This window comes from Nomascus leucogenys, chromosome 22a, assembly GCF_006542625.1.
Source record: "Nomascus leucogenys isolate Asia chromosome 22a, Asia_NLE_v1, whole genome shotgun sequence".
NCBI classification, from domain to species: domain Eukaryota; kingdom Metazoa; phylum Chordata; class Mammalia; order Primates; family Hylobatidae; genus Nomascus; species Nomascus leucogenys.
In genome coordinates this window covers 122,093,824-122,117,772 of record NC_044402.1, presented here as the reverse complement: position 1 = coordinate 122,117,772, position 23,949 = coordinate 122,093,824, and the positions used below count along the sequence as shown (strand labels likewise).

The following is a 23,949-nucleotide window of genomic DNA, read 5'->3' as shown; positions in this document are numbered from 1 at the left end:
CAAAGCTCCCCTAAGCATATTTACGTACACACAATTATGTTCTAATTGCAATTTGCTCCTATCATTTCATTAAATTAAATTCCTTGAGGACCACTATAGGCAACGGTGTCTCACTCTATAAGGAATACATAGAATTAATGTATGTTAGCATTTAGCACCTGGAGGCCACAAAAGTTAGTGGTTCTCCATCTTTGCTCTGTTTTCACAGGGTTCTTTCTCTCATCAGTAACATGTTAAAAATAATAAATCAAATCACTCATGCAAAACCTGCTAGAATTCTTGGGTCCTATGTTCACCACCTTTGAGACTTCAAGAGTTGAGGAGCAGCTCCATGAAGGTGAGGTGACTCACCCATGCTAATGTCAGAGCCAGTACTAAAAACCAGGGAGAATCCCACTCCTGAAAGTAGAAAGTTGCTTTCCTTTAAAATTAGGAGATAATGAATAGCATTCATGTATTCAGCTTGGCATTCTCCCCATTTGTGAGACCAGATTATATGAGTATCTGGGCATGGAGATGGAGATTTAACTGGGCTTTGATCATTTAATTGTAGAATGTGGTGTGAATGGGCCTGTGTTCTCACAAGGTTATTTAAACAATCCTAACCCAAATCTTACTCCTGGGGTCTTAGGGGGTTAATAAACACCCTTTCGCTCCCCTTCTGGGTTGAAAACCAGTTGACACAGAAGACAAAGGAAATCTGAATGTCTGTCAGCTTTTTGCTGATAAGCTGATGGAAGGATGTGAGCTTTATATCTGTGGCCAAAAGGGCTTGCTTCAGTGACACTTGCAGCCCAGCTGGCTACCTGCAGGCTCTCTGCCTGCCCTGCTAAAGTTGTTGGAAGGACACTCTGTGCAGGCAGACAGGTAGGCAGGTAGGCAGGTAGGCAGGTAGGCAGATAGGCAGGTCTGAGAGTGGGCGGAGCTGAGGACACAGTACTTTTCCCAAATTCTCTAATGAGATGAGTCACTCCCAGCCTCACCCCCATGCCAGAAACAATGAAGGGAAGAGGTGGGAAAAGAGTAAGGGTGGGGGTGTTACTTATTCCAGCTGAAGTCGTACCCAGTAAAACTGGAGAAGAGGAAGCTCTTGGAGCTCCCCCAAAAGTTACTTTTCTACATTACAGGCCAAAAGGAGGAAAATGAGATTCTACTTTCCTTCATCTTTCATCCTGTAGCAACTGTTTCGTCTTTTGTTTAGAAGCAGATAGTCCTGATGTTTATGAAAAATGGATAAGCAAACTGCTGGGTGATTTGTTTTCTGAATGGCTTCCCTTTGGTTTACTTTTACTTAAGTGGACCATCTCAGGCAAATGAATATAGGATGTGTCACTAGGAGGGAGAAATACTGTATAAATGAAACTAGGTTTTCTGGCCAAGCAACAGACCTGTGAATATTTTTTTTGTTAAAAAGGCTGTGATGGCAGCCAGCAGTAGCTTAATATCTCTGAATGGTTTTTTGCCGTTCATCTCCCACCGCCTTTGCTTAGTTCTCTAGCTGTGAGGCTGGACCATATTCTGGTGTTTTAAATCATTATGGACCCAACCCCCGTGAATGGTGTTCCCTCCTCACCCCAAATTGCACCCAGGGCCAGTGTTGTCCATTTTTGATTTTTACTTTGCATGTGACGCTATTCTAGATGCTTCATAATGGAAAGATATGGTCATCTCTCTCTAGCACAGCTATGGTGTCCTAGTGACAAACAAACATCTGTAGCATGCTTAGTTTGGAGGAGTTAAAATATTTGATGCATTACATAATTATTTAAACCAGCTAATCTCTAAGATCTTTTCTGTTTCAAAATTCTATTATTCTAAGTATGTAACCTTGAGCTGTGGGCTATGAACCTGAAGAAGTAAGGCTTATTTTTCTAACATATTTAGAAATGGTCCCTCAATGCAATTCTAAGAGTGGGAAAACATTCTAAAAATGCTTCAGCAGAATTATCACCTGAATTCTGCCTGCCCTCCATCTCTCCAATTCCTTGCCCTGCCAAGGGATTTATGTTGCAGCGGGGAAAAACACTAAGATAGTGAACAGTTGTTCTAAATTGCGGGTGATCTCTGCTCCTATCCATAATGGGCAATGTCTAGCGACAATTTTTGGTGCTGTTGCATCTAGTGGGTAGAAGCCAGGCAGGCTGATAAACATCTTACAATTCACAACACAGCATCCCCTACTCCTGCAATGAAGAATTTTCTGGTCCAAAATGTCCACAGTGCTAAGGCTAAAAAACTCTGTTCCAGCAATAGTTTTTAGAACAGACTTCATAGCAGTGCCCACCACTTCAGGGTTCCATAGCCAACTGGCCTTTGCTTGAGCTGGCCTGTGGCTCAACATATAGGGAAGATTCCACATTTCTCTGGCTCCACTGCCCTGTGCTGAGAGCATGATGCTCCCATTACTGTTCTCAGAGAACAGGCAGTTGTAAGGGCCTTTCAAGGCCCCTCATGAATCCTGTTGTAGCTGTTTTGCCGTGACATGAACTGGCGCTGCTTGTTAGGCTGACCTTGTTCTCTAGGGTTGGACAATTAAGCATTAACTGCAAAATAATAATAATAATAATAATAATAAAATAAAGTGGCATTACACCTCATTATAATGCCACTGTGCAACATGTAGTCATTGTATAGTTCCATCTGTTTGTTGATTAACATTTATTTACAGTAAAAACAAATCAGTTAACTCTCTTTGTCAAGTAATGATAAATTTAATAAAACCAAAATAATGAATAAAGAAAAGAAATAACTAAGTGTAAGAGGCACACTGTCTTTTATTACTCAACTGGTAAGTTCCCATTCTTTCTCTCTCTGCCATCTTTTAATTAGACATGTTATTTGAGTGGGATAATGGAGAACAGTGGGAATTCTCATCCCCACTGGGTATAATTGCTACCTGTCTTCTAGATAGTAAGAGGCAAGCTTCAAGAAAATGGTGGGAGAAAGGGGAAAATCTTACAGCAATCAATTTAGGTAATATGCTGTAGGCATGGCGGAGCCAGACTTTGTGGAGTTTAAAGCTTAAACAACTATTGTGTGATTAAGGGTGAAAACATAAAACCCTACAAAATTACAAATATCAGACTAGGAACAGAGCTTCAGAAAGGGCCCATACAAACTTCTTTAGCTTCGGTAAATAAAATTCTGCCTCTGACTATGTTGAGATAAATGCAATTGTCAGATAACAAGACTATTATTGCGTAATTATCCCTAATAGCAGAAAGGACAAGGGAGAAAGATGAGATGTTGGGAAGTCCAGTTTGGCCTGAAATGAAGGTGTTGAAAGACAGGTTGTGACAGTGAGTGGTTCTGGCCCACACTTAGGTATGAGGGGCACCTCCGGAGTGGACCTGAGATGTGGTCTGAGATCAAAGGGACAAGCGGAAAGCACATTCCTGCTGATTCTGAGAATTGTATTGGAATACTAAACCTAAATGAGATGATGTGATCTCGGCTCACTGCAACCACTGCCTCCCAGGTTCCAGCAATTCTCATGCCTCAGCCTCCTGAGTAGCTGGGATTACAGGCGGGCACCACCACATCCAGCTAAGTTTTGTATTTTTTAGTAGAGATAGGGTTTTCCATGTTGCCCAGGCTGGTCTCAAATACCTGGCCTCAAGTGCATCCATCTGCTTCAGCCTCCCAAAGTTCTGGGATTACAGGTGTGAGCCACCTCGCCTGGCCATTTGATATTTTTAAGGCACAAATGTTTGCTTCCTTTAGTGCCCTAAAGCAGGGGTCAGCAAGCTATGGCCCAAGGACCAAATCCAATCCTTCAGATTGGGACAACCCACCAATATTGGCTTTTATATTTCCAATGGGTTCAACATAATAAAAAAAAGAATAATATTTTGTGACATTTGGAAATTATATAAAATTCAAGTATTGGCATTCATAAATAAAGTTTTACTGGAACAAATTCCCACTCATGTGTTTATGTATTGTGTAAGAGTGTTTTCACGTGACAATGGCATAGTTGAGTAGCTGCAACAGAGAGCAAACGTCCGGCAAAGCGAACATAGGCACTATCTCACTGCTGACACAAAATGTTTGCTGATCTGAGCTCTGGATTACTAAATCAAGAAAGGAGACCAGTAAGAACAAGGTTGAGAAGCTATTGAAATACTATTATCATTTGTGGAAAATTGTTTTGGCAAAGGATGTGATGGGTAACATTTAGGTAAATCTCACATTTGAAATAATCTTTCCATTTGGCAAGACACCTTATTTTGTAAAGGTTTTGACTCAGAAAAAAAATTAACTAAAATAATTAGGATTTCAGTCATAACTTTGCTTTCTTGAACCACAAATCTTTTCCCATTGGCACTCAGATTTAAATGGATTATGTGGGACATGCTTCACTGATATTCTGGTTCTCTTTCAAGTATGCATTCTTCACACTATTGCCTATGTCCTATAGTTGCTGACAGCAATTTTCTTTTTCAATAATTCTATGTTAGCCTGGTGCAGCGCCTCATGCCTGTAATCCCAGCACTTTGGGAGGCTGAGGCGAGTGGATCACTTGAGCCCAAGAGTTCAAGACCAGCCTAACCAACATGGCGAAAACCCATCTCTACTAAAAATACCAAAATTAGATGGGTGTTGTGGTGCACGCCTGTAATCCCAGCTACTCAGGAGGCTGAGGCACACGAGAATTGCTTGAACCTGGGAGGTGGAGGCTGCAGTGAGCTGAGATCTTGCCACTGCATTCTAGCCTGGACGACAGAGTGAGACTCGATCTCCAAATAATAATAATAATTCTATGCTCTGCTCCTATGCCTTATCTTCTCTCCGAGATGATTTCATGCTTGCCTTTGATCTCCAGTAAATCATGTTATTTTTCCTTACCCCTAAGAAATTTAAAGGAAAAACAAATGATGGTACTACTGAAATCTAGAAAATGAAGAACTCCTTCTAGAGACTCATTTTAAAATCCTTCAAACAGACAACAAAGCAATTCCACTGAGAGATTTTGCTGAAACGTTGTTTGCGCATCCTCAGTTGTTAGTAGGGAATCGGTAGCTGGTTGGAGAATCCTTTCTGTGCCTGGTAATTATAGGCCCAAGCAAGCACACAATGAGCTTCCGAGGAGCCAGGCTGTGGTTTTCTCATTAACAGCTCTGGTCTAGCCGTGGGATCCTGGTTTACTTCATAAGGCCTATGAAATGCACATTTGAAAACAACATGCAGTACTTTTTTTTTTTTAAGAAACAGTCTCTTGATTCTAACCTTATACTGAAAAGAATTTCATTTCCAGAATACTGTTGCTACCACTATAATTAATAAGCATACTCAATAATTATGATCATAATTAAAAATAAAATAAACCAGCAGATATACAATGGTGCAGCCTCTTGTGTGTGGCACCAGTGTCTGTGAATTTGTATTCAGGGTGGGTGCCACAAGTCCTGGTGAGGAGAAAAAAAAATAAAAGCCTGCCAAAAGAGCCTACTAAATTATCCAACTTTTCAAGGTCGACTGAATAGCACAGACAAATAGTATGTCTATAGAGCGTAGTGGTAATTATCGCATATAAGTAAAAGTTAGATTGCATTTTTTAAAACAAGATGTGAATATTCCACTCTAAGAAAATGAAGGCTTTATTTATACACCCAAGACTGAGAACACTATTTTTCCTGAGTCCTTTCCTTTTGCTCCTACAGAAAGATATATGCATGTTCATTTGTAAGAAGGGAAATTCATTCACCAGTAATCACTTGACAGCCTAATTCTGATTTGTTTCTCATCTCTCATTGTTGTGCTTGTTCCATCGAACACTAACCACCAACTTTTACACCCTCTGGAGAAGCCATCAAGAGATTTAAAAAATAAGTGCCTGGCTGAGATGAGAAATGGGCAGTGCAGGGCTAGCAAGGGTTTCCGATGGGCTTCTAAATTATCTAGTTGTCACTCCAACTGGCTCAATTAATTACTGTCTCCCCAGAGGAGCCAGACGGGTCTCCAGAAACCGGTTTGCAATTGAACATCAATGAAAAGATCCAGAGAAACTTTATCAAAGCTTCCATTAACCCCCTGCTGATGTCTTTAAATAGTTTTTTTTTTTTTTCCTTTAAACACCTTGAAAACCCAAAAGCCATGCTGCAGGTCTAATCTTGCATTAAGAGATCTTAAATCTACAGGGACTAATTGAAATGCCTGTCCATGTCACCCGAATACATAGAGAATTCCTCTGAGTCTCAGCATCCCTGTGGCATTTTTGTGATGTGGGTATACAGTAAGAGGGTATCCTGTATGTTGTCTTCAGGTAAAGACTGGTGAGGATTTCTTTTAGGGTTTACATGTTAATCTGTCAAGATAAGCAAACCTTTGGTCTATCTGTCAGTATTAAAAATATCTCTCTTGTTTAATGAGCCTTCTTCTGGTGTCCACCTTTCCACCCACCACCCCCACAACCTGTACTCGTGCTTTCTCATTCTTTGCTTCTGCCAAAATTAGAAATGAAAGAGGTTCCCCAGGCTCCCCTAAAACTGCAATGATAAAAACGAGAGATGGTGCCAGTCAGTGTGGTTGCTTGCCTAGTGAACCCCTTGGCTTCCTCGTTGGGAAATGTCACTAATGATTTGGTTCCATAGGTGAGGGCTGGCACCCAGAGCACTGTGGGAATCTGGCTGAACAGTCATCAAAATGTCCGCCTATATAGACACAGAGCTGAAGAAATCACTCTTAGATTACATTTCTTCTTTCTCTCTTCTGATAAATTGGTAGGCCTGATCTAAACGAACTGTACTGTGGTTCTCCTCTTACCGTCTTTTGGGTTTTGTTTTGTTATGAAAAAGTACAGGGGACACTCCCTGAAATCTATCTAAAATACTTTATGCATAAAATTATAGAGACATGAAATATTTTTTCTATTACTATTCTATTCTTGCTATTACTCTTGGGAGGGGAAAGGGGAGAAAAGATAAAGAACTATGGTCCATCCCTTTTTGATTCATATCTTCCAGTACATAAATTTTTCAGGCAGTTTGGTTATCACTTTCAAAAAAATCCTTTTAATAAAGGCTGTGGGACAGATAAGTTTTTTAAAAATTCTTGTCTAGGAACCTTTTGTCTGTGACACGTGCATACAAACAAGACTTAAATATGTAGCTCCAACTTCTCAGTGGGTGCTAAGTAGTGACCTGCCACCAATGGACTCACAGGGTGTTACAAGCTTGGGTAAGATCCATCCATTAGTACAAACATTGAAAAGGGGGTAGCTTACAATGGCTCCCTGGAGAGTTTGTGTTTTTCTAGATAACATACTGCAAGCTGGAAATCTGCCTCTTGAATCAACCCTTATTTTTGTAAAATAAGTGCGTATTTTGAGCATAAACGTGAAGTTAAATAGGAGCACAGTTTCGTTCATGTTTCTTTTTCAAAGCTAGGACCACACATATAAACAAGCCAGGGATTTTTAATATGTAACCAGCAGAAAGCTTGATCAAGTGTTCTCTATACTCTCAAGTGTAATCAAAGACTTCTTTTTATCTAAAGATAAAGAAATAAGATAACCAAAGACTTTTATTTTATCTGAAAATTATTGATGAGGCTCATGTTGAAACCCACTGAATCTAATCCCAATCCTATAGAGTTCCCAGGAGGGTGTGATTTTAGGGAACTTCTTAGGAGAATGCTTTTGGAGACTTGGAAATTCTTGGAGCTAACATCATCTCATTTCTCTCCATTTACAGTAGGAGTAGGGTTATTATTAAGGTGTGTGATAAAGGTTCTTATTGTTTTGTTTTATATTAGAAGTGAGGAGAATAACTTCAGCAGAGCCTTACCCTCTGAAAGTATCCTTTTGTAGCCATGAACAGTGGACAGAAAATTTAAGAAGCATACATTGTGTTTACAGCCTTCATTGTACACTCCAATATAGAACAGTCAACTAATTCAGGTGCGGCTCTAAGAGGCTGGTAATATATTTAAGAAACCCTTATATCATGTAAAGATGTATTGTCTGGGGAGAAATATCAATGAGAGCCCTTTCAATCTCACTGTAAACTCTTCAAGGATTCACCTTAACTGTACGTGTTTGTTGGAGGGTAGCATTTTCTCTTTCCCTCCACTTCTTTTTCCTCTTCCTATTTCAGAAAACACAAAAAATAACTTCCATTAACTTCCTCCATATGTGCAGGAGCTTTGCTCCAGTGTCCTTCTTAGACATCATGCTGTGGAAGTATTCCTAGGTAAGATGCAATTCCAATAAGCTCCTCCAGTATTTAGGAATGGACTAAATACTGACTTCCGTGGGTGGAGCCAGCTATGCTGAATTTCACACTTCAGTAAATTGTGTTCATGAGAGAGGCCCCTGTGACATGCTGTGAACCCCCTGGTTTTCTTTCTTTCTTCCTTTTTTTAAAAAAACAAAAACAAAAAACAAGTCCTAAAACAGTAACAGCTTTCATAATACATTCTTTATTATTTCGTATGACTACAAAAGTCATCTCAATTCTCAAGCACAGATCCAGTTGAAGATATCTACTGACCTTAATAATATTTTAAAATTTAATAGCTCAGTTGTTTCTGCCTCATTCTTATAATGCCTATAGAAATTTAAACTATCTAGCACATAGAACTTAGTTTCTGGCTGATACTCTAAAAATAAAAAGTAAAATAAAAATACAATTTTAGGGTTGCAGATTTCCAAGCTTAAAACCTCTTCTCCTAAATGATCCTGTTCCTAACCTGTACCATAGCTTTTAAGAAAATTGTCAAAAAGACAGATTTTCAAATATGAGGTCTGCAAGAACATAATTTCATGGCCACATTTTCAGAGAGCATAGCATGTGGTGATCATTTGTGTAAGATGAATTTTCAAAATGTTCTGACTGTAATTTAACCCAAAGATCTCTATCCCACTTTTTTCCACTCACCAGGTGCTTCCTTACACTTGTCTACATAGGAAGCAAGAAACAGGGCAGGAAAGATTTGGCTACACATAAAGCAGAGGTTCCCTAAAGTGATGCTAAAACCCACTTTCTCAGCATTCTATGGGTCATGAATATTGTCCTCAGAATATTTTGATCCCCTGTGTTTGGAACTTCCCTAGACTTCCATGCAGTAGAACCAAACTGGCAATAAGAAACATGAGGAGTCTCAGAACTTCACCCCAATGGCCTTCGTCCTGTTTTTCTTCTCTCTCTTTCTCTCTCTCTCTTTCTCTGTCTGTCTCTCTCTGTCTCTGTCCCCTATTTGTAACATTCTAGTATATACTGTCCGTGATCATCACTTCTCAGTCCTTAGACATTGTGCTTTAAGCCAAGCAACATTTGGACTTGGAAAAATTCCAAATAGCACAGGACATATTGATTTGCAACTGAATTTTTACCACCATGTTTCCTCTGACTCTCTGGCCTTGTCAGGAATCATTGGTAGCCTATAATTTCATGCTATAATTTATACTTTGTCAAATATTTTTCATTTTTTCCTGTTCTTGCCTGTGTGTTTTAAGTGCAACAAGACAAAGAAATAGAAGTTGCTAAAAACTAATTTCATAGATCTAAAGGACAGTGGCTGGTAACGATGCTAAAGAGCATCTATCTTCAATTTATGGTCACCATGACATGTTTTTGAGCAGCTCAAGTGATCTTTTTAAATGACGATTAAAAAACTAGGTATCCCATTCCAACAGTATAGCTGATGGAGAATTGGATGGCTTGGAAGATGATTAATGGGATTCTGGACCTTTCTGTCTTTAGGTCACCTCCTTGAATGGGGACTATATCATAAGTGGTCCAAGGCCCGGCCATTTGGCAGCCACAGAATGACTATGTTAATGGAATTGGTCTCAGTCCAGGTCTTAGTCGACAGGTGCTCATATCATAAGTGACATTTATTGACTTCCAACTCTTTCAACTTGGAAGACAGTGGACCACCATTGAGATAGTGATGAGGACGGAGTAATTTATAATATATTCAGGCTCCATTGAAAGTTAAGGAATTCAGCCCCTTGAGCTGCCACCTTGCAAATATTGTACTTGCCTCATGGGTTCTGTTAGCTTGAGAAATAAAAAACAGAAATCTAATTTAAAAGGATTTCTAATAACTCAGAATAGCTAATGTTGGTTTCCTCTGAGGTCATATGAGCCTCTCGTGTTGGTGCTTTTCTCTTCATTGTGTATTACAGTGATTAGATATTGGCTATGAAAATTATTACTTTTCATTTGTTTGTGTGTTTGGGGGTTGATTACATAGTCACTTGTTTATAACAAAAGCTGTAAATGATACTCTTTGACAGAGTTAAATAAGGCTATCTTCATGCCCTTGTGAAATGGAAATTGATGAAAATGTAACACTGAGTCCCTTTTATCAACATAAATTTCAAAACATGGAATTCAGAAGGATTCATCCAACACATACTCTTTTCTATTCTCTGGACTAATATAGTTCATTCATTCACTCTAATCAGGTTCATGACTTGAAGATGATTTGGCCCGAGTTGGAAGAGATCGTTACTATTACTAGTATATTAATATTTTGCCCACTGATGTTTTCTGGGTCCATCCACTGACTTTTTCTTTAACTTCACAGATGATTTGGATTTCCCTATAGCAAGTGGCAAAGCCACAACACTTCTGAATTAGTTATCACACTTAAAAAGTCAAGATGACAACAACCATAGCGGATCTATTTATTGAAGCAGGCAGGCTCTTTTAGCAGAATGATCAATGTCTTACCTCTTTCTGAAAGGCTTTCAAGAGGTAGGAAATCATCAAGCATCTGATATAAAGTAATGAACAAGGCTTTTGATTGGTCAAGTTTCTGGAGCAGGCTTTTAAGTATTTCTGCCTGCAAATGTAGAAATCTGAGTGTGAAAAGTAAAGGCAACAGCAAAGATTTACTGGGTGCATCTATCATCCTGGCTTTTAGAGTCTTTGTGATTAATACCTGTTTAATTGGGGACTGATCTAGATGCTTTGGATGTCAGAAAGCTAAATGTTACAGCATTGTCTCATGGGTTCCTAACACAGCAGGACGATTAGCAGCTGTCTGAGTAACAAAGAGAACCTGAAGCCTGCAGCGTAGCTTTTATTTTCCAGACTTGGAATGCTTGAAGCTCCCTGGTGGAGTTGACAGCAAAAGGAATAGAAGCCTTGATTCACAGCAGCTAATCCTTTCCTTTCTCTTTTCTGTATTCTGCTCAGTAAAAATGAACCTTTTCCTTACATTGTTCTCCATATCCCAAATTAATTTTGGAGAGCATTTTTTTGTTGGTTGTTTGTTTAAAAAATAATTTTGGGGGGCCTTTTTTTTTCTCTGATCTTCCCTAGGAAGTGATTGGAGGGCATTGTAGGTCATGGAGACCCCCATTTGGTGAAGGCTCACCATCCTGTCTAACCAAGTTACACATAAAATAATTTCAACTAAGAGTGGAAACACTAGATAACTTTCAACACCACTTTTAGGCCCAGTGAGAAGATTCATCTCACTAGAAGCATTCAGAGAAAAAAATGTATATTTATTTATTTTTGTTGTTGCTAGTTTCACCCCATTTTCTTACCTTAAAACAATCATCTTGCTCAGGCAAATTCTTCTAAATTGCCTTTCAGTGGAAAGACTTGTTTTCCTGTTTTCCTCAAACTGGCATTCTTACAACAGGAAACACACACATTGAATCCTGCCATGTTTCTGTTGGCAAGTGTTGAGCTATCCTTGTCAGAATCTGCCAACAAATTTCTTAGTAAGCAAGTAGAAAGTAAAACAAGCAGCTCCCAGACGAAACACAGGACACACTTGAACTGCAGCAAAGACACTTGGGTGCCCCTGAGGTTAGTTCCCTGCTAATTCTCGTGGACAAGGGCCTTGGTTTCCAGTTGAGCTGTTACCCGCTTATAATTTTATACTGATCCTATGACTGTACCTGTAATAATGCTAATTCAAGATACTAGCTAACTTAAAAAAGTAAAACAGACATTTAAGTAATGCATTTTATTTACTACAAAGAGCGAGGATTGCTGTATGTTTCAGCATAATGATTAAAAAGTTGCAAAAGCTCTAATTTGCAAAACCTTACATCTTTCATGACATCTTTAGGGCTTAACCCAGGAGGTATACTAAATATTGTGTATGGATCTTTCTAGTAATAGGTACAATACTTCCTTTTTAATACTCCTAACATTTGTGTTTGTTTTATAACCTTTTTATTGTGAAGTATACACCTATGGAAAAGTGGGCAAGACTCGAATGTATAGTCATTGAATTATAGCAAAGTAAACACCTATGTAACCGTCACCCAGGCCAAGAAACAGAATGATAGTCTTCCAGAAGCTTGTCTTGTATCCTTACCCCTTCCCTAATTCCAAAGACTTATTGTTTTATTTGGTAATTGAATTTGTTTTGTTTTATTCTTGTCTCAGCTCTTTAGGTTAGTTCAAATGTGAGTTCATTTTGCACCAAAAGTTTTTTTTTTTTTTTTTTTTTTTGAGACGGAGTCTCACTCTGTCACCCAGGCTGGAGTGCAGTGGCGTGATCTCAGCTCACTGCAAGCTCCGCCTCCCGGGTTCACGCCATTCTCCTGCCTCAGCCTCTCCGAGTAGCTGGGACTACAGGTGCCTGCCACCACGCCCGGCTAATTTTTTGTATTTTTAGTAGAGACGGGGTTTCACCGTGGTCTCGATCTCCTGACCTCGTGATCTGCCCGCCTCGTCATCCCAAAGTGCTGGGGTTACAAGCGTAAGCCACCGCGCCCGGCCAAAAGTTTTAAGGTTTGTCTGTGAGCAGGGATCATATCTAACTTACCCCTGGGTTTCTGACAGCCTGCAATGTACATAGATACCTCTGTACCTAACAGAGCAGACTTTAGAAAGATTTACCCTGTTGCTGCTGCCGCTGCTGCTGTGGGAAAACAGTCACTTAAACCTTCAAGTCTCCTATTTCTTACCAGAGAAAGGAGGGGCAGAGACCAGCCGCTTTCTATAGATCAGTGGTTGAGAATGAGGGCTCTAGGACCAGACTTTTGAATTATGACCACATATAAGCTATAACTTGGAGCAAGTTATTCAAACTCTCTGTACCTTATCTTCTTGATCTCTAAAATGAGGATAATAATAATGCCTGTCTCATAGAGTTTTTGTGAGGTTGACATGAATTAACCCCTGCAAAAGATTTAGAACAATGCTCAGCACATCATAATTACTCAATAAATGCTAGTTTAGTGTGTATGTTGTTACAGACATGTGGCATAGAGGGAGGATCACATACTTTTGAGCCAGGTGGACTTGAGTTTTAAATCTCATTTTATGGCTTTGGTCAAATTATTTAATTTCTTTGTGCCTGAGTTTCCATGTCTGAAATGTAAGGGTGATCATTATAACTACTTCAGAGAGTTGTAGGGATGAAATGATGTCAGGTGTGCGTGTATGAGCAAGTGCCTTGCCCAGGAGTTTACTGGCATCTGATTTGCTCCTTTCCCCATTCTTTGTTTTGTGGCAATTCACAGGGCCTCAGTCTTTATCTGCTTAAGCAGTTAATAATTCGGTGAAAACTAAATTAACTCTTTTCTACAAAGAAAACTCAACTAAACCATTTTGAGAACCCCACTGTCTTTTCCCATTTAGCATTAACATAAGATCAGCTGAATCTTTTGGCTCAGTGTTTTTCGATTCTGCCGATTTCATTCACTGTTAGAAGACTGGTGCCCATGATTTTGTCCCTGGGAAGCCACACGGCCTCTGTCGCTGGCTTTGCTGACCTCAGGGCAGCGCATTCCAGTTTCTCACAAATGGGTGGATATCTGCTCATCGTGCATGACCAGCTGGAGGGAACCCAAAGGCCTTTCAGGAAACTACAAAACCACAAACCAATCTTCTGTGGGCCACAGTACTTCTACAGTTTATCTGAGTTAGTTGTGATATGCAAATACCTCTTTTTTGCCAAAAGGCTCCCCTTCACTTGAATGAGTAACCGTTTTAACCCCAAATGCCAGTTCAATGGGTTATTGCAATAGAAATTTATTTTCTTGCTGAAATCGCATCCAGTTGGTGGTGATGAGGGGTTGTTGGGTGTGGGGCTTCCAAGATGGGCCTGGGTCATTAACCTCCCTCTGGCTTGTGGGTTCAAGAAAATGGAGAGTCACAGGGAGCTATTTATGGGTCAGATCTAGAAGAGGAGAAATCACTTCAACCCACATTCCATTACCCAAAATTCAGTCACATGAACTACCTTAGATACAAAGGAATCTAGGAGGGTAGTCTTTGGCTGGGCAGCTCTATCTAGAAAGGAAGGGATCTCACAGTTTTGGATGCCTTAGCCAAAGAGGCCAACCCAACACCTTCAACTTCCCTATGCAAACAATTAACGTGAAGCCTAAGAATAGCATCACATTCTATCATTTAAAATTTAACCAATAGCTCTCTGTAAAGGATTTGTTGAAAATAATCTGTTGCCCATCTCTCTGGCATTAAGAAAATGACGTGCCATCCCATCTCTCTGGGAAATAAAAAAGGCTTATAAAATTTTCGTCTTCTATTAAACCAAAAGTAAAAAGCGAATCACAGACTTTGCAAAGTCTTACTCTGGAATCATTTAGTTCAAGTATTTACAGTGTTCCAAAATCAGACTCTTAAAATCATTGGCAGCGTGGGTCAATTGTATCCTTCGGTAAATATTGCTGAAGGATAATGTGGCTGTACACTGCTTTATTTTATAATATGTGTTTAAAATAGACTCTAGTCTGACCTTGGAAATCACTTTATGGAAAAAAAAATGCATCTCTCATACATTCTAAGTTTAAGCTTAATAAATATGAATACTTACATATCTAAATATAAATGAATTTCATTTAATTCACAGTCTTCTAAAGATTTTGGCTGAGAATTTGGTTCTATGTTGTTTTGTCAAATAAGGAAAAAAATCCTATATCAATTTCGGAATAATCAAGTTTTTTTTTCTGTACCTTTTGCTGGTTTGTTTTCAAACCAGTTTCACTTTTTGACTATGAGAAACTGTGCTTGTGTGGATGCATGATGTAGCAACTAAAAGCTGTGGGGGGCGGAGCTGACTTTTTACTTTGATGATGCATCCAGTGAGGGTGGTTGGGGATTTTAATGAGTTTACCTAAAAGATGGCAGAAGAGTTGATCCAGCTGATCGAATGTACTGCAAACAAAATCATGTATATGTGAAAGCACTTTGTAAACTCTTGTACTATAAAATATTGTCATGATAATAGTAAGAAAAAGAACATATAAATATTGCTAAGTGATGTTTGATGCCATAGGTATTGCCTAGCTTTGAGAGGAGGAATCCTTCTCTCCATCTGGAATGTAGAAGAAAACAATTAATATTAGCACCAGAGCTCTTAGCATCTCGGAGACGCAAAACCCTTAATCACAAGGATATCATTAGTGCTCTGAAGCATTTAATTTTGATGCTTGACAGCATTTTAAAATGCACACACCTTTGATAAGGAGCAAATCAGAGCTGGGGTGTTGAATTGAGAAAGAAATGGGAACAAAAACCACCTTAAGCTTCAAGTAATTAAATTTAAATATGCTATTTGCATTAAGCAGAGATATGTATAAATGGTGGGTTTATATTTTTCTATCATTGAAAGACCCCTTGAGTAAATATCATCTATTTAAATCCAGATCCTGGGGAGGGGAAAGGTAACCCTGCTGTGGTTAAGAAGCCATCTCTCCTGCAAACACTGGCCATTGTGTACCACTGACATCCATGGCTTCAGGTGTCTTGGCTTTCATAAAGGGCTGTTTTCACTCTTCCTTGCCCACAGGCTGGAGACCTTTCATTGCATCTGTTTATTTCCTGGCTCACCTCCTCCACCCTCTAATTTGAACCAGTAATGAAATGCAGTCAGCCTACTTCAGCTGTTTTCTTTTTCCTCCAAAGTTCCCCCCAAACTGTTTTTAATTCATTGCTTGTGATACTGGACTCAAGAAAACAATTTTCTAGCTCAGAAACCACGTGAAGCTTTCCTCTCTTTCTTGTCTCTGTATCTCCTCCTCTCTTCTCCATCCCATTTGGGTGTCACAAGTACCAAACTGCTGCAGTAAAATGACTTGTAGGTGTTTAATGGCAAGTCATTGAGGAAGTGAATAAAAGAAAATTGCAGCATTCACATCAGTGGGGAGAAAGGAGAACTGCTGAGCTTTGAACCAAAGAAAGTTAAATTTACCATTTTCTTAAAGCAAGCCACCTTTGTTTGACATCAAAGCATCTCCTGTAATTTCTCCTTGTGAAATGCACCACTGTTAGAGAGTCATGATAGAGCCCCCTAATCTGTGCTGTTTCTGTTTATCAAAAACACACACAGAGAGAAAACCCACATGTACCTTCTCAGTGCATTGTGGTCTTCTCTCAAACCAAATGTAACCGCAGGTACACAGCAAATGGGGATTCTATTTAGAAAGCATCCTCAGTTTCTCAGGGATTTGTAGAACTGTGAATACAACATTCTTTGGGAGTGAAGTTTATCTTGGACCTCTATTGGAAAGCTCAGATCATTCAACTGGAAAGCTTTGGTGAATTTTTTCCTTTCCTCCTCTTTTGGTTTTTGCTTCATCATTTTTAAAAAATGGTATTTTGCTACAATTTCACTTGTGTCCATTGGGTATGTGGAAAAACAGAGTCTGTTCCCAATAATGCTGCTTGCCCACACTGTGACTGCAAAGGGCTCTCCACCCTATTACCCTCATGTTTCAAGTTTATGTCCATTGGTAGCTGTTGCATATGTAGTAACTAATGGCTTCTGCTGGCAGTGACTGGCTTTGCCCTAGTCCATCTTTGGAGGCTTAGGATCCTTTCTGGATTTATCATTATGACTTGGGAGTCTTACCACCACTCCACCTTGGCAGTTAGGAAGTCAGGAGAACTATTTGCATATGCCCTACAGATACAGAGGAGAAATGCAGAGCAAATTGTCAACACCTTCATCAGCCTAAAGAGCAGAACCTCAAAATACTGTCTGTAACAGGTGCAGTGATGCCTAGTTTTAATGTTAACTTACATTTGAATGACATTTTACAGCCTGTGTGTTTGAAAAATGTTCGGAAGCATCACACAGACCTTAGAAACAGAGACTCCATTTATAATTAGAGTTGTCATTTGCTTCACCCCTAATTGTCAATATCTCAGTTAACCTAAATAGTAAAACCAACCACTCAAAAGGTCTTCTGAAACAGGTGCAGATGGAAAGTTGTTTTAAGGATGGCTTACTTCTGGTACTTTATGTTTAGAAAATGTTTGCTGTCTACAGTAAAGATTTTTTTAGATGAATTTTAATATGTAAAAACTTTTATTCATTTGACAAAATTATTGAGCACCATTGAATGCATGTGTCACCATGATTTGTAAGTTAAAAAGAAGAAATGAGAGACATATTTTGGGTTAAAAACTGCTGAAATCTCTTTGGGGATAATAAAAAATGATGGTCTCAGGATAGGTACCTTAGACCAGGAAAATTGATATCTATGAGTCATTGGAGATTTTGCTGTAAAGGTTTGAAAATTAAGGACTCCATTGAATTAAATCACACATCTTTTTTAAAGAGCTACCCTTTAGGAGTGCTTGCCTTGTGATTTTTACATCGTCATCTCTCTTTAACCGTACTACGTCAACTAGCATGACTAGCTCTCATTGCTATGTGTCGTGTCTAAATTCTAGCCATTAAAGAATGCCTGCACTTGTCCGGAGGCACAAAACTGTCCTTAAAACAAGTATCTCCTCCATGAAAGAAGTCCGTGGGTGGATAGGAATGCTTTTCAATCTATGATGCATCTCTTTCTTGTAGTAAGAATGTGTTTATCAGCCCCCCAGCTTCTTCCCGGCTTTGCTTCTGACACTCAGCAGGTGTATTGAGTGTCTACAGATAGAATGTGTGAGAAAGTGCCCTCCACTTACTCCTCCCCATCACCCATGAGAGAACTTCAATAAGAAGAGGGGCAGTAGGAATCGTCTCCTCTTAAATTCTAGAAAAATGGGTCCTCTGACTTGACATTAGAAAGTGTTTTCTCTTTAAGACTACTATAAAAATTTCCCAATAGTTCTTTTAGTTAAGAAGAGGCTAAAGTATTTGGTGGTACTTAGTCTGATACCAAGAATTGTTTTCTATCTGGCCATGCTTACCCTTTCCCCCTCTTGGCCTCGTTCCATAGGTGCTCATTAAGTATGTGTCTAGTGGCTGAGTTGATGTTGAGGAAGAACCTTGTTTCTATGAGATTTCAGAATGTAAATCAAAGAACTGAGCAGCCACTGAGAATCTTTTTTTCCACTTGGTCTTTTTATGCTGACCAAATTTTCTACTATGATTAGAAGCTCTCGTTTGAACTTAGGCATTGATTGGTCAAAGCTCTTATTGAACCATATATTTAAGGGTGGGATGTACAATCTTTTTAAAAAAATTATATTATCTCCTCTTCTAATTCTGTAAGCAAAGGGCAGAGCCTTGGAATATTGCAAATCAGGATTCAAGACATTTGGGTTGGGCATTGTTTAACGAAGTGTGGAAACATACCAATGGTGGCATCAGAGATGATTTTAGGGAACACCCCGATGAGATGTTATATAATACTGAATTGCTCTGTGTACAATGTAGTTCATTTTCAATTCTTTCTCAGTAATTCTGAGTACTCCAAGGTCAGAATCTCAAGTGGGTGCCCAGATATCCTTTGCTTCTCTAGCACTGGCTAATCTCCATTTTTAACAATCCTTGGAGAAGTAAGAGTGTCCAACAAACATTGATAACATTGTTTTATTTACATGCAATGTTCATTTTTATGGTTACTTGCCATTAATTTCAAGTGATGACAGGGTTTCATTGATACCAGTAAATGGGAAATTTATTTTCAAATACAACTGTTGAAGTTAAAGATACTGCATTTATTAAAGAAAATATTACTTAAATCATCTTACAAGCTGCAGAGGGATGTGGCAGCAAATGTGTGGCGTGGAAGTCTGATGCTTGGGAAACACTGCAGTAGGGGGAAAATTGCAAAATGTCATTGGCGAATGCCTCATCTAGGGAAATGACCCATAGGCAGGCACACACAGTAGGGTGATGCCTTCCAGATGTAGAGTTGAAGGCTGTTTTGGAAATGGGGTAGAAAGGGTGAGGGAAAAGCCCGTATATGGCTTATGATGTGGAGAACATCCAAGTTGCCTCCTTTCCAAAGTGGCAGTATGGCAAAGCCCAGATTTTCTCACACTCCTTCTTACTAGAGAAGGTAAGCTCTCCACATACAATGCAGTTGTATGTTTTAGGTACATTTCCCAACCTCACTTGGTCATGGATTGCTTGTGTCATTGTGCCCTGATAACATGCTCTTCTGAAGAACATCTGATCAATAAAGAATTTAGACTTTACAGCCATTCAACATAATACTTTTTGTGAATTAGATCTATGTATTCTACTTTTCCTTGGTTGCATTTATTTCTCTAGTAGGTATGAAAGACAAATGTCTACTCAGCAGTTTTCTGACTGCCCTCAGCCTAGCATTCTATTTTCATTTAGTCCTTCATTCTTGCTTGCATTTCTCTTTCAGTCTCTCCTTATTCTCCATTTTTATGACAGCTGTGTCAAGGTACACTCTATTGGTTTATTTTCACATTTATGCGTATCAGCTTCCCAAGTAGGGCTGCATTATAAATACTCTATATGAGTTAATGTGATTATATTGCTAACTCCCTGCTTGAGATTTTTTAAGCACCTTAGTTGAGTTCATATTCCCTTTGAATGGTCACAGGAACACTGCTACTCAAACTTCTAAAATAGAAATCAAGCTAATTTCCCATATGCAGCAGTTTAATGATAACCCAATCAGAGAGAAGCTGTCTTAGTTCATCAGTGCACTCCAGGGGCAGGCAGGCAATTCTTTCTCAATGAATCTGTCGATTATCAGGATCTGACCAAGACCATTTCCGAGAGAAAGTTCATTTTATAATTTTATGATTTTTCTCCCTCCTGCTTTCTTTCTAATGACCTCACTTTTCTGTTTCATTCCTCAATCCTGAACATCAGAGTTTAAAGAGCTCCTTTTTGTGGAGTGTATGCTAAAGTGGTCTGTTAGGCAATATATTTATTACCTGGAGTGAAATGACTTTCCACAGCCAGGCAGTTTTCTTAGCCTCCTTGCTACCTCTATATTTTACAAAGTCACTTTTTACATTTTGTTGGACAATGGCTTTGTGTCAACCAGGAAAGAAAGAGAAAATGTGAGTGTGTGTGTATGTGTGTGTGTGCCTGTGTGTGTGTGTTGGGAGAAGGGGGCCTTAATGAATGTAATGAGCACATTTCCGTTTTTCATTTTCCTCAGATGTTCAGTGGCTTCCATATGTCTGCCGCATGCAGCTTTGTTCACTGGGGTTGGTATTACTAACCTTGGGATTGCCTTTGATGGAGGACATGTGTATCTACTGTATCTTTCCCTTGTGTTTTTGCCTGAGATCCAATATGGAATAGCTTTGGGACTGAGATAGAGGAAAAAAAAAAAATAGAGAGGTGTGTGTGTGTGTGTGTGTGTGTGCGCACCTGTTACCATCCCTAACAGAGATGCCAGGTGTCAAATAACCCCCTCCAGGAGACAGTCTCTACTGTACTGAATTTAGCTGGAAGACTCCCTTGTGTGACTGTGGTGTGTCTGCTTGGCTTCCCTGCCATCAGTATACCTGTCAGACATGGTCAAGCAGGTTTGAAGCTTTTTCCATACCATTTTCAGTGACAATGTATTTTACTTTTTATCTTTGTTCCTTGGAGTTAGGGGTCGTCATTCATACGCACATATTGCGAAAGGGCAGGAGGATGACCCAGCACTAATTTATTCTTCCTCAGTGGCCAGTTGTTGAGGTTTGTTTCCCCAGTTTGGGAACAAAAGAATATATACATTGGAGTTAGGAAGCTCCCTAATCTCTGGTTCTCCAGGGCAGCTTTGTTAGATAAGATTAAGGATTTCATGAATGCTTTCTATTCTCCCTGGAGATTGTGCATGGGTACCAGCCATTGTCAGTGTCAGCAGAGCCTGATAACAGCTAGCTGGAGACGCGAACACCGCAGTGGAGAAGTGAGCATCAGGCAGCCTGGGTGTATAAATCTAAAGTGTGCCCTCCTTCCACCCCCATAACACACCCACTAGAGGGCTGCCTTTGTGTCCTTCGCAGTGGAAAGAGCAGGCAAAGCCAACATGTCAGCTCTTGTAAAATAGCTGCAAAATGCCACATGTGTTCAGAGAGACCAGCACTGCTTGATTTGTATTCATTCTTTACATGGTTGTGTTCAGACTGAACTCTTACTGTAATTAAGCAGTACTTTTATTTATATTGGAAAGTATATAAATTGTTTGCCTTTTGGCATTCCCTACAGTACTTATTGAAGACTTGTACATTCTCTTGCTTGTACGAAATTAAAGTACAGTAAGATGGCACTCATAATACTGGGAGGTAGGATTAGATGTAGCTTTACTGAGCTTAAAATGAGGTCTTCCAAAGGCTGTCATGGCTTACAAAAGGTTAAAAACCAGACAGCCTTCTCTGTACCTACAGCCTTTTATGAGAAATGTCTCTACATGCTGTGGAAATCGTACTACAGGCCTATGAGCCCACTAGGCTTTTGCTTCAGAGATTCTCTTTTTAAGACAAACACATGCAGAAATACACTGGAGAGAAGGATGAAAATGATATGCTTCTATACTGAAGAGTAAAGTGGTCAAGGGGAAGACAAGACAATCTTTCACACTTTTCTTAAATAAGATGAAATTATTTCTGGCTACCACCAAAACCATTTATTTTCCTAAAGAAAATGTCTTTTGTCCTTTGTTTTTTTCTAACAGCACCATCATCCATTGCTTTGGTCCAGGCTAAAGAAGTCACAAGATACAGTGTGGCACTGGCTTGGTTGGAACCAGATCGGCCCAATGGGGTAATCCTGGAATATGAAGTCAAGTATTATGAGAAGGTATTACTTGAGTGAACAACACTCCTTTCCTTTCTTCCTTCCTTCCTTGTTTCCTTCTTTCCTTTCTCCTTCCCTCCCTCCCTCCCTTCTTCCTTCTTTCCTCGACTCCTTCCCCTCCTCCTTTGCTCCCTCCCTTCTGTTTAAGTGTTAGCCAGTTGTAAGTCATGGAATATCAGCGAATCCTCAAATCAAATGCATTTTGCTTCCCGATTAAGTATGATTATGAAATTTATCATTTACTTAGTTATCCTGAAAAGTAGAAAATAACAATAATGATAATACATTGTATTGTAATATAACTATATCTTTACTTTCTAGTAATGGAAACCAAGATAGCTAAGAAGTTCTAATCTATGAACCTTCTATCAGACAGAGTGACTCATAACAGTTGAAATAATGATCTGTTTAAGTAGATCACTGCTATTCAGAATAAAGATGTGGGTTTTGATGACTTTTAATAGAAAGTCAGGGAAGGAAAATCACATTCTTCAGCCTCTTAAAGTTATAGAAAGGCATTATTTTTACAAATAACTTGTCTCTCTTAAAGGACAGAATTTTGAAGAGAGCTATTTGCATTCAAGGTTGTCTAGAAAATGAACAGTTGTCTTCTTTTTCTTTTTAAAGATAATCACTTATTGGCTTCCTTATTAAAAGTAGAAAAGGGACAGGATTTTTCCATTGAAACCATGTTATAACACATTTTACATTTTCTAGACAGAAAATAGAAAAAGACAAGGGACCTTCTCACAGTTATTTCTTTTAAATTGCTGGGTGTGGAGCTAGAAAAGCCACCAACCATCGTTTAATGTTCCTTTCAAAAAAAAAAAAGAGTAGGAAGAAAGATCTGGATATGGTCAGCGTCAATAACAATCATACCTGAATTCGCATTTCTTTCAACAAGTAAGAAGTAACAATAGTACTTATAACATCCAAGAGAATATAGGCTCCAGAGAGTTTATTCGTCTCCATTTACTTTCAGTTTCTGAGTCGACTGGCTTGACTCCTTTAATCTTGCACCTAGTAAGTAAGCAGGAGTTTTATTTTGCCACCTTCCCCAATTTTATCTCGCCATGATGTAGGATCAGAATGAGCGAAGCTATCGTATAGTTCGGACAGCTGCCAGGAACACAGATATCAAAGGCCTGAACCCTCTCACTTCCTACGTTTTCCACGTGCGAGCCAGGACAGCAGCTGGCTATGGAGACTTCAGTGAGCCCTTGGAGGTCACAACCAACACAGGTAACAAGGACCACCGAGACTCAGTCACTTCTGAGGCTATTTTTATAATACAGGTGAATGCCATTACAGTGAAATCTAAGGGCAAACATTTTGCTGCAATGAACATGGCTTGAAATAAGTTAGCCAATGTCCGTAACTCAGAAAACTTCAGGTGATTTAGAGAAAAGCATTTTCGAAATACTATCTGATTTGTCTTTTCCTATGAATGAAAAATGTTGCCTGTTTTTCTCTTGTTTTGAGCCTTCTATAAAGCATGAAAAATGAGATTACTAAACTGACAAATTGAGGGTTACATAGCTACCCTACATTAATATAGGGAATTTTCTCCCTGAGAAGATTAAAGAAGGTGCCAAAAATATTTTTCCCCTACTTATTTCTAAGAATCATTTAAATCAAGTTAGATAAGCTTTTTTTTTTTTTTTTTTTTTTTTTTTTTTTAAAGACTCTTCGGACAAACATATCAAATCTTTAAACATTGTGAGTTGGATTGGATTGACTGGTTGACTAAATTTAAAGTGCTTAAGAGGGGCCTACCCATGAACAAGCAGTTAGTGTCAGATACCTCCATCCGGGTAATTAATGAACCCAAATTGGGTATGTTTGATAAAAAGATGATAGATTTTTGACTTTAAGAAAGAAATTTTGTTCACAAATTATTAAATAAGAATGAAAAGAAAAGCAGAAGAGAAAGTAGAGTTGAATCTGAAGGGGATTGACATCCTTTGAAATTATCCAGCAAGGGTACAAGGAGGAAGTGGCTTTTGAACTAGGCAAAAATAGGCAGGTTTTTGATAGCTCTTGGGG

General features: G+C 39.1%; 1 protein-coding gene across 3 annotated transcripts in view; it reads left to right on the top strand.

Moving 5' to 3' along the window:
* Positions 1-23,949, top strand: part of EPHA4 (EPH receptor A4) — a 152,325-nt gene that overhangs the window by 92,367 nt on the left and 36,009 nt on the right. For all 3 annotated transcript variants that reach the window (XM_003272415.4, XM_030802352.1, XM_030802353.1), the window contains exons 6-7: positions 21,782-21,906; positions 22,986-23,145. In XM_003272415.4, the coding sequence (XP_003272463.2) occupies positions 21,782-21,906; positions 22,986-23,145 (285 nt within the window). The remainder of the gene's footprint in view (positions 1-21,781; positions 21,907-22,985; positions 23,146-23,949) is intronic.